We start from the raw sequence: 11,824 nt of genomic DNA on the forward strand, positions 1-11,824 counted from the left end.
ACCCGGAAAGCTTCACCGAGTCTCTAGACGCTTTTCAGCAGGGTCCTGCTAGTTTTGACAGGTGATGACTGCTATGTGTCTTCCAAGTAAGTGAATTGTAGTGTAATTTCTCAGCATTGGGATGTTTGGCCAATGGCAGTTACATATTAAGTTTTTTATTTATTTTGGCTTTGGAAGAAGAGCCATGCAGAACTGGGGGAAAACTACAAGCGTCACACAGGATGGTGCCCAAGTAAGGAAGCGGACACAGGCCCTTGCTGTGGGGCACGGCCGCCATCATCGCACCACCAATTCCTGCGCTCCGACACAATGCCACGTTCTGTGGCAGGCAACCCCGCCCGCCACCCCGAGATCCCCTGACCCTGGTGGCTGGACAGAGTGACCAACGCACCACCCCACCTGCACGAGTACGTGGGCTCCCCCATCTTGAAGGCGTGTCCGCACAGTTGACGCGTCTGGGCCTCCTGGCGGAGTGTGCCGAACCGCTCCAGGGGGTCCCACCCACCGCATAGCAGCCACTCGAGCGGCTCCAACAGCAGCTGTCCGGCCAGAAAGTCCTCGCTATGCGCGCAGCCCGCGGCCGCCGTGCAGTACACGCGCGGCACGTGGAGTGCCAGGTGGGAGTACAGGTCCGCACGCAGGGTCGGGGACTGCTGCCAGGCCTAGACGCACGGACACATCACACACATCCATCACATCATCTACACACATCACATACACTCATCATACATCACCTACACGCATCACACACACCCATTACACCATCTACACACATTACATACACGCATCACACACCTATCAGAAACACACAACTCATGTCACACATTATCTGAGCACGATGTGTAAACAGGAAGCGAAACCACTGCCCTTACGGTATGTCATTTAAATGCACCGTCCTGAACCGTGACAAAATCTACCCGCCGCTGGAGTAGAAAAATCTCTCTCAAGCGAGGTCCCCACTCCCGGGGAAGATGAGAGGTCACGCCCAAAGCAACGGATCAAGTGCACGGAACACCGAGGACCGACACTCGGCTCGAATGGCCGTGGGTATTTAGCGCAATTGCAGAGCACGGGCCCAAAAATTACAAGCGGCCCAGCAACAGCGCTATTAACGTAAGTTTTATTGAAGTGAGCACAAGTTATTGTTGTAGGTGCTAGGGAGGAATTAGACGATGGGAGAGGATTCCAAAGTGGAGCAGCGCTAGTGAAGCAGGAAGAGAAAGCGAGGCGACCTGCAGCAGTCCGTGTGTCATTGTCATCTGCTGTGTTAGTGGTGGTGGTGGTGAACGCTGTGGTTGAGACGAGCCAATCTGGGGTAGGCCGCGTCCTCAACATGGGAAGAGAAACCAACAAGTGCAGGTCACAGGAACCGTGGCAGTTGCGACAGAAGAGCGACAAGGAAGTGACTGTATAGATGCTGTGTGTGACTGTATTGATGCTGTGTGTGTGTATTGATGCTGTGTGTGTGTGACTGTATAGATGCTGTGTGTGACTGTATTGATGCTGTGTGTGTGACTGTATTGATGCTGTGTGTCTGTATTGATGCTGTGTGTCTGTATTGATGCTGTGTGTGTGACTGTATTGATGCAGTGTGTGTGTCTGTATTGATGCTGTGTGTGACTGTATTGATGCTGTGTGTGTGTATTGATGCTGTGTGTGTGTATTGATGCTGTGTGTGTGTGACTGTATTGATGCTGTGTGTGTCTGTATTGATGCTGTGTGTGTGTGACTGTATTGATGCTGTGTGTGTGTATTGATGCTGTGTGTGTGTGACTGTATTGATGCTGTGTGTGTCTGTATTGATGCTGTGTGTGTGACTGTATTGATGCTGTGTGTGTCTGTATTGATGCAGTGTGTGTGTCTGTATTGATGCTGTGTGTGTGACTGTATTGATGCTGTGTGTGTGTCTGTATTGATGCTGTGTGTGACTGTATTGATGCTGTGTGTGTGTATTGATGCTGTGTGTGTGTATTGATGCTGTGTGTGTGTGACTGTATTGATGCTGTGTGTGTCTGTATTGATGCTGTGTGTGTGTGACTGTATTGATGCTGTGTGTGACTGTATTGATGCTGTGTGTGTCTGTATTGATGCTGTATGTCTGTATTGATGCTGTGTGTGTGACTGTATTAATGCTGTGTGACTGTATTGATGCTGTGTGTGTGACTGTATTGATTCTGTGTGTGTGTCTGTATTGATGCTGTGTGTGTGACTGTATTGATGCTGTGTGTGACTGTATTGATGCTGTGTGTCTGTATTGATGCTGTGTGTGTGACTGTATTGATGCTGTGTGTGACTGTATTAATGCTGTGTGTCTGTATTGATGCTGTGTGTGTGACTGTATTGATGCTGTGTGTGTATTGATGCTGTGTGTGTGTGACTGTATTGATGCTGTGTGTGACTGTATTAATGCTGTGTGTCTGTATTGATGCTGTGTGTGTGACTGTATTGATGCTGTGTGTGTGTGTATTGATGCTGTGTGTCTGTATTGATGCTGTGTGTGTGACTGTATTGATGCTGTGTGTGTGACTGTATTGATGCTGTGTGTGTGACTGTATTGATGCTGTGTGTGTGTGTATTGATGCTGTGTGTGTGACTGTATTGATGCTGTGTGTGACTGTATTGATGCTGTGTGTGTGTCTGTATTGATGCTGTGTGTGTGTCTGTATTGATGCTGTGTGTGACTGTATTGATGCTGTGTGTGACTGTATTGATGCTGTGTGTCTGTATTGATGCTGTGTGTGTGACTGTATTGATGCTGTGTGTGACTGTATTAATGCTGTGTGTCTGTATTGATGCTGTGTGTGTGACTGTATTGATGCTGTGTGTGACTGTATTAATGCTGTGTGTCTGTATTGATGCTGTGTGTGTGACTGTATTGATGCTGTGTGTGTGTATTGATGCTGTGTGTCTGTATTGATGCTGTGTGTGTGACTGTATTGATGCTGTGTGTGTGACTGTATTGATGCTGTGTGTGTGTATTGATGCTGTGTGTCTGTATTGATGCTGTGTGTGTGACTGTATTGATGCTGTGTGTGACTGTATTGATGCTGTGTGTGTGTCTGTATTGATGCTGTGTGTGTGACTGTATTGATGCTGTGTGTGACTGTATTGATGCTGTGTGTCTGTATTGATGCTGTGTGTGTGACTGTATTGATGCTGTGTGTGACTGTAGTAATGCTGTGTGTCTGTATTGATGCTGTGTGTGTGACTGTATTGATGCTGTGTGTGTATTGATGCTGTGTGTGTGACTGTATTGATGCTGTGTGTGTGACTGTATTGATGCTGTGTGTGTCTGTATTGATGTTGTGTGTGACTGTATTAATGCTGTGTGTCTGTATTGATGCTGTGTGTGTGACTGTATTGATGCTGTGTGTGTGTGTATTGATGTTGTGTGTCTGTATTGATGCTGTGTGTGACTGTATTGATGCTGTGTGTGTGTGTATTGATGCTGTGTGTGTGTGTATTGATGCTGTGTGTGTGTGACTGTATTGATGCTGTGTGTGTGTGACTGTATTGATGCTGTGTGTGTGACTGTATTGATGCTGTGTGTGTGTATTGATGCTGTGTGTGTGTATTGATGCTGTGTGTGTGTATTGATGCTGTGTGTGTGACTGTATTGATGCTGTGTGTGTGTGACTGTATTGATGCTGTGTGTGACTGTATTGATGCTGTGTGTGTGTATTGATGCTGTGTGTGTGTGTATTGATGCTGTGTGTGACTGTATTGATGCTGTGTGTGTGACTGCATTGATGCTGTGTGTGTGTCTGTATTGATGCTGTGTGACTGTATTGATGCTGTGTGTGTATTGATGCTGTGTGTGTATTGATGCTGTGTGTCTGTATTGATGCTGTGTGTCTGTATTGATGCTGTGTGTGTATTGATGCTGTGTGTGTGTATTGATGCTGTGTGTGTATTGATGCTGTGTGTCTGTATTGATGCTGTGTGTGTGTATTGATGCTGTCTGTATTGATGCTGTGTGTGTATTGATGCTGTGTGTGTGTATTGATGCTGTGTGTGTATTGATGCTGTGTGTCTGTATTGATGCTGTGTGACTGTATTGATGCTGTGTGTGTGACTGTATTGATGCTGTGTGTGACTGTATTGATGCTGTGTGTGTGTATTGATGCTGTGTGTGTGTATTGATGCTGTGTGTCTGTATTGATGCTGTGTGTCTGTATTGATGCTGTGTGACTGTATTGATGCTGTGTGTGTATTGATGCTGTGTGTGTATTGATGCTGTGTGACTGTATTGATGCTGTGTGTGTATTGATGCTGTGTGACTGTATTGATGCTGTGTGTGACTGTATTGATGCTGTGTGACTGTATTGATGCTGTGTGACTGTATTGATGCTGTGTGTATTGATGCTGTGTGTGTGTATTGATGCTGTGTGTGTGTATTGATGCTGTGTGTGTATTGATGCTGTGTGTGTGTATTGATGCTGTGTGTGTGACTGTATTGATGCTGTGTGTGACTGTATTGATGCTGTGTGACTGTTTTGATGCTGTGTGTGTGACTGTATTGATGCTGTGTGTGTGACTGTGTTGATGCTGTGTGTGTATTGATGCTGTGTGTGTGTATTGATGCTGTGTGTGTATTGATGCTGTGTGTGTGACTGTATTGATGCTGTGTGTGTGACTATTGATGCTGTGTGACTGTATTGATGCTGTGTGTGTGACTGTGTTGATGCTGTGTGTGTATTGATGCTGTGTGTGTGACTGTATTGATGCTGTGTGTGTGACTGTATTGATGCTGTGTGACTGTATTGATGCTGTGTGTGACTGTATTGATGCTGTGTGACTGTATTGATGCTGTGTGTGTGTGACTGTGTTGATGCTGTGTGTGTATTGATGCTGTGTGTGTGACTGTATTGATGCTGTGTGTGTGTGTATTGATGCTGTGTGTCTGTATTGATGCTGTGTGTGTGACTGTATTGATGCTGTGTGTGTGACTGTATTGATGCTGTGTGTGTGACTGTATTGATGCTGTGTGTGTGTGTATTGATGCTGTGTGTGTGACTGTATTGATGCTGTGTGTGACTGTATTGATGCTGTGTGTGTGTCTGTATTGATGCTGTGTGTGTGTCTGTATTGATGCTGTGTGTGTGACTGTATTGATGCTGTGTGTGACTGTATTGATGCTGTGTGTCTGTATTGATGCTGTGTGTGTGACTGTATTGATGCTGTGTGTGACTGTATTAATGCTGTGTGTCTGTATTGATGCTGTGTGTGTGACTGTATTGATGCTGTGTGTGACTGTATTAATGCTGTGTGTCTGTATTGATGCTGTGTGTGTGACTGTATTGATGCTGTGTGTGTGTATTGATGCTGTGTGTCTGTATTGATGCTGTGTGTGTGACTGTATTGATGCTGTGTGTGTGACTGTATTGATGCTGTGTGTGTGTGTGTATTGATGCTGTGTGTCTGTATTGATGCTGTGTGTGTGACTGTATTGATGCTGTGTGTGACTGTATTGATGCTGTGTGTGTGTCTGTATTGATGCTGTGTGTGTGACTGTATTGATGCTGTGTGTGACTGTATTGATGCTGTGTGTCTGTATTGATGCTGTGTGTGTGACTGTATTGATGCTGTGTGTGACTGTAGTAATGCTGTGTGTCTGTATTGATGCTGTGTGTGTGACTGTATTGATGCTGTGTGTGTATTGATGCTGTGTGTGTGACTGTATTGATGCTGTGTGTGTGACTGTATTGATGCTGTGTGTGTCTGTATTGATGTTGTGTGTGACTGTATTAATGCTGTGTGTCTGTATTGATGCTGTGTGTGTGACTGTATTGATGCTGTGTGTGTGTATTGATGTTGTGTGTCTGTATTGATGCTGTGTGTGTGACTGTATTGATGCTGTGTGTGTGTGTATTGATGCTGTGTGTGTGTATTGATGCTGTGTGTGTGTGACTGTATTGATGCTGTGTGTGTGTGACTGTATTGATGCTGTGTGTGTGACTGTATTGATGCTGTGTGTGTGTATTGATGCTGTGTGTGTGTATTGATGCTGTGTGTGTGTATTGATGCTGTGTGTGTGACTGTATTGATGCTGTGTGTGTGTGACTGTATTGATGCTGTGTGTGACTGTATTGATGCTGTGTGTGTGTATTGATGCTGTGTGTGTGTGTATTGATGCTGTGTGTGACTGTATTGATGCTGTGTGTGTGACTGCATTGATGCTGTGTGTGTGTCTGTATTGATGCTGTGTGACTGTATTGATGCTGTGTGTGTATTGATGCTGTGTGTGTATTGATGCTGTGTGTCTGTATTGATGCTGTGTGTCTGTATTGATGCTGTGTGTGTATTGATGCTGTGTGTGTGTATTGATGCTGTGTGTGTATTGATGCTGTGTGTCTGTATTGATGCTGTGTGTGTGTATTGATGCTGTCTGTATTGATGCTGTGTGACTGTATTGATGCTGTGTGTGTATTGATGCTGTGTGTGTGTATTGATGCTGTGTGTGTATTGATGCTGTGTGTCTGTATTGATGCTGTGTGACTGTATTGATGCTGTGTGTGTGACTGTATTGATGCTGTGTGTGACTGTATTGATGCTGTGTGTGTGTAATGATGCTGTGTGTGTGTATTGATGCTGTGTGTCTGTATTGATGCTGTGTGTCTGTATTGATGCTGTGTGACTGTATTGATGCTGTGTGTGTATTGATGCTGTGTGTGTATTGATGCTGTGTGACTGTATTGATGCTGTGTGTGTATTGATGCTGTGTGTGTATTGATGCTGTGTGACTGTATTGATGCTGTGTGTGACTGTATTGATGCTGTGTGACTGTATTGATGCTGTGTGACTGTATTGATGCTGTGTGTATTGATGCTGTGTGTGTGTATTGATGCTGTGTGTGTGTATTGATGCTGTGTGTGTATTGATGCTGTGTGTGTGTATTGATGCTGTGTGTGTGACTGTATTGATGCTGTGTGTGACTGTATTGATGCTGTGTGACTGTTTTGATGCTGTGTGTGTGACTGTATTGATGCTGTGTGTGTGACTGTGTTGATGCTGTGTGTGTATTGATGCTGTGTGTGTGTATTGATGCTGTGTGTGTATTGATGCTGTGTGTGTGACTGTATTGATGCTGTGTGTGTGACTATTGATGCTGTGTGACTGTATTGATGCTGTGTGTGTGACTGTGTTGATGCTGTGTGTGTATTGATGCTGTGTGTGTGACTGTATTGATGCTGTGTGTGTGACTGTATTGATGCTGTGTGACTGTATTGATGCTGTGTGTGACTGTATTGATGCTGTGTGACTGTATTGATGCTGTGTGTGTGTGACTGTGTTGATGCTGTGTGTGTATTGATGCTGTGTGTGTGACTGTATTGATGCTGTGTGTGTGACTGTATTGATGCTGTGTGACTGTATTGATGCTGTGTGTGTGACTGTGTTGATGCTGTGTGTGTATTGATGCTGTGTGTGTGTGACTGTATTGATGCTGTGTGTGTGACTGTATTGATGCTGTGTGACTGTATTGATGCTGTGTGACTGTATTGATGCTGTGTGACTGTATTGATGCTGTGTCTGTATTTATGCTGTGTGTGACTGTATTGATGCTGTGTGTGTGACTGTATTGATGCTGTGTGACTGTATTGATGCTGTGTGACTGTATTGATGCTGTGTGTGTGACTGTGTTGATGCTGTGTGTGTGTATTGATGCTGTGTATGTGACTGTATTAATGCTGTGTATGTGACTGTATTGATGCTGTGTATGTGACTGTATTGATGCTCTGTGACTATATTGATGCTGTGTGTGTGACTGTGTTGATGCTGTGTGTGTGTATTGATGCTGTGTATGTGACTGTATGAATGCTGTGTATGTGACTGTATTAATGCTGTGTATGTAACTGTATTGATGCTGTGTGTGTGACTGTATTGATGCTGTGTGTGTGACTGTGTTGATGCTGTGTGTGACTGTATTGATGCTGTGTGTGTGACTGTATTGATGTCGTGTGTGACTGTGTTGATGCTGCGTGTATTGATGCTGTGTGTGTGTATTAATGCTGTGTGAGTGACTGTATTGATGATGTGTGTGTGACTGTATTGATGCTGTGTGTGTGACTGTATTGATGCTGTGTGACTGTAATGATGCTGTGTGTGTATGTGTGTGTATTGATGCTGTGTGTGTATTGGTTCTGTGTGTGTGACTGTATTGATGCTGTGTATTGGTTCTGTGTGTGTATTGATGCTGTGTGTGTATTGATGCTGTGTGTATTGATGCTGTGTGTGTATGTATTGATGCTGTGTGACTGTATTGATGCTGTGTGTGTGTGTATTGATGCTGTGTGTGTGTATTGATGCTGTGTGTGTGTGTATTGATGCTGTGTGTATTGATGCTGTGTGTGTATTGATGCTGTGTGACTGTATTGATGCTGTGTGTGTGTGTATTGATGCTGTGTGACTGTATTGATGCTGTGTCTGTATTTATGCTGTGTGTGACTGTATTGATGCTGTGTGTGTGACTGTATTGATGCTGTGTGACTGTATTGATGCTGTGTGACTGTATTGATGCTGTGTGTGTGACTGTGTTGATGCTGTGTGTGTGTATTGATGCTGTGTATGTGACTGTATTAATGCTGTGTATGTGACTGTATTGATGCTGTGTATGTGACTGTATTGATGCTGTGTGACTATATTGATGCTGTGTGTGTGACTGTGTTGATGCTGTGTGTGTGTATTGATGCTGTGTATGTGACTGTATGAATGCTGTGTATGTGACTGTATTAATGCTGTGTATGTAACTGTATTGATGCTGTGTGTGTGACTGTATTGATGCTGTGTGTGTGACTGTGTTGATGCTGTGTGTGACTGTATTGATGCTGTGTGTGTGACTGTATTGATGTCGTGTGTGACTGTGTTGATGCTGCGTGTATTGATGCTGTGTGTGTGTATTAATGCTGTGTGAGTGACTGTATTGATGATGTGTGTGTGACTGTATTGATGCTGTGTGTGTGACTGTATTGATGCTGTGTGACTGTAATGATGCTGTGTGTGTATGTGTGTGTATTGATGCTGTGTGTGTATTGGTTCTGTGTGTGTGACTGTATTGATGCTGTGTATTGGTTCTGTGTGTGTATTGATGCTGTGTGTGTATTGATGCTGTGTGTATTGATGCTGTGTGTGTATGTATTGATGCTGTGTGACTGTATTGATGCTGTGTGTGTGTGTATTGATGCTGTGTGTGTGTATTGATGCTGTGTGTGTGTGTATTGATGCTGTGTGTATTGATGCTGTGTGTGTGTGTATTGATGCTGTGTGACTGTATTGATGCTGTGTGTGTGTGTATTGATGCTGTGTGTGTGTATTGATGCTGTGTGTGTGTGTATTGATGCTGTGTGACTGTATTGATGCTGTGTGTGTGTATTGATGCTGTGTGTGTATTGATGCTGTGTGTGTGTGTATTGATGCTGTGTGTATTGATGCTGTGTGTGTGTGTATTGATGCTGTGTGACTGTATTGATGCTGTGTGTGTGTGTATTGATGCTGTGTGTGTGTGTATTGATGCTGTCCCAGTATTCTCCTCTGGGCCGCGTCAGTTTGGTGTCGATTTCGGTTGGGCTACAGTTGGGCTCCGCACCGAGGCCGCTGCCCTCCTCCCACCACACGTATCAATCCACAAGACCCATCTCTCCCGCCTCCTCTCTCCCGCCACAACACCGACAATCTCTCCCCGCCGTGCCCTCTCCCTCCTTCTCCCCAGCCCTTGCCACGCAACTCAACTCCTCTTCCCCCGGTCGGGGCCCTCGGGCGCCGTCCCTTCCCCGCTAAGCCCGAAGCCTTCGCGAGCGCGGGGCTCCCATCGCCCCCCCTCACCCCCCCCCCCCAAGGTCGCGGGATAAGGCGTCGTCACCTGGGCCAGGTCCCGCGCAGAGACCGGGCCGAGCCCGCGCGCCTCCTCGGCGCTCTCGGCCGCCGCCGCCGCCGCCGCCTCCTCCTCGGCCTCGCCGCTACGCGCCGCCATCTTCCTGGGGGAGCCGCGAGATCACAACACGGGACGACGTCACGCGAGCACGTGGTGACGTCACGCGAGCACGTGGTGACGTCACGCGAGGCACGTGGTGACGTCACGCGAGGCACGTGGTGACGTCACGCGAGGCACGTGGTGACGTCACGCGAGCACGGGATGACGTCACGCGAGGCACGTGGTGACGTCACGCGAGGCACGTGGCGACGTCACGCGAGGCACGAAATGACGTCACGCGAGACACGTGGCGACGTCACGCGAGGCACGCGGCGACGTCACGCGAGGCACGCGGCGACGTCACGCGAGGCACGTGGCGACGTCACGCGAGGCACGGGATGACGTCACGCGAGGCACGCGTTGACGTCACGCAAGGCACGTGGTGACGTCACGCGAGCACGCGGCGACGTCACGCGAGGCACGGGATGACGTCACGCGAGCACGTGGGGACCACGTGAAGCGCGACCGACAGGAAGTTCTGACGTCATTGTCACGACGACGATGTCGTTCTCGCGATGAAGCCGCAGCGTCGTCGTCGTGTGACGTCCACGCATTGACGTTGCCTCGCGATGATGTCACGTTGCTGGCGACAACTGTTGCGATGGCGTCACTCGTGGTTGATCGGCCGGCCGTGGCGACGTCACTCGCACGGTGACAAAACGCTCGCGGTGACGTCAGTGATGCAATGACATGGATTACGTCACCCTGTGCTATCTTATGTTTTTTAGTTATTAATATTTTTTTATTTTCTACCTACGTGACTTTACCGAAAGAACCAAAGAGTATGGATCCTTGCAGTCACGAAAACTTAAAATCTAGAATCTTATGTTTATTTTCTATATCTTCAATTACTATATATAGAAATGAAAGTCTCTGTGTTCCGAATACAAATCCACAAACTAGGCAGATGTTACCTTTTAGAACCCCGCGGAAAACCTGAGCCACATGGGGGGGGCTGCCGGAGCCCCCTCCCAACGCCCCCCCCCCCCACACGCTCCAGGTGACGTCACAATCACCAACCCAGCACGTGAACCTGTCCCCGTACATCTCACAGTTACATAATGCAAACCTGTCAACCCCTGATCAGTTGCCCTACCTTATTACAGATCAATTCAGACCGTGTTGATCAACCCGTGCCCTTACAAATCTCAACGTTCATACTACAAAGTACCATCACAAGGGAGAAACACAAAACAAATAGACAACACATTTTTGTGTTGTCCGTATTGAAACAGATGTACGTCATATGGACCTGAAAACTCAATCTCCCCGTACAAGAATACGGGGTAAACCGTATGGGTTGACAGGTATGATAATGACCCCCTCATCCTCATCAAGTTAATCAAACATTTGCCGTTGATTGCATCATCCAAAACACCCCGTTGTGGCGACTCAAATTCACGGTAAAGCCCTCGTGAGCACGCCCGTCGTCTTTACGTTCACGCTGAACACATTCCTGCGGAGGGACGGAGGGAGCTGGTAGGAACGTTGGGTTGCTCGGTCAATGGCCAGGGTCAACGGCGGCGTGGTGTATTCCGCAAATATGGCCGACTGTTAGGGCGGGCACAAGCCGGCGTGAGTAGGTTAAACGTTGAGTTTTATGAGGGCACCACGGGGTGACCAGCCCCTCCCCACCCAGCCCCTCCCCACCCAGCCCCTCCCCACCCAGCCCTTCCCCACCCAGCCCCTTCCCATCTAGACAGCCCCACCCTCCCCACCCAGCCCTTCCCCACCCAGCCCCTCCCCACCCGGCCCCACCCTCCCCACCCCACCCTCCCCACCCAGCCCCTCCCCACCCAGCCCCTCCCTGCACGGACACAATAATCCCCTGTGGGCTGGTGTAACCAGGAGGTTCCT

The 11,824-nt window shown here is 47.3% G+C and overlaps 1 protein-coding gene across 1 annotated transcript in view; it reads right to left on the reverse strand.

Moving 5' to 3' along the window:
• LOC133360149 (E3 ubiquitin-protein ligase UBR2-like) overlaps positions 1 to 10,045 on the reverse strand; it is a 33,578-nt gene extending 23,533 nt beyond the window's left edge. The window contains 2 exon segments of the mRNA XM_061578745.1: positions 400 to 662; positions 9,857 to 10,045. Of these exon segments, the coding sequence (XP_061434729.1) occupies positions 400 to 662; positions 9,857 to 9,967 (374 nt within the window). The 5' untranslated portion in view covers positions 9,968 to 10,045.
• Between the last annotated feature and the right edge of the window lie 1,779 nt (positions 10,046 to 11,824).

This window comes from Lethenteron reissneri, chromosome 8 (assembly GCF_015708825.2).
Source record: "Lethenteron reissneri isolate LAM-NWPU_2019-01 chromosome 8, ASM1570882v1, whole genome shotgun sequence".
Lineage (NCBI taxonomy): Eukaryota > Metazoa > Chordata > Hyperoartia > Petromyzontiformes > Petromyzontidae > Lethenteron > Lethenteron reissneri.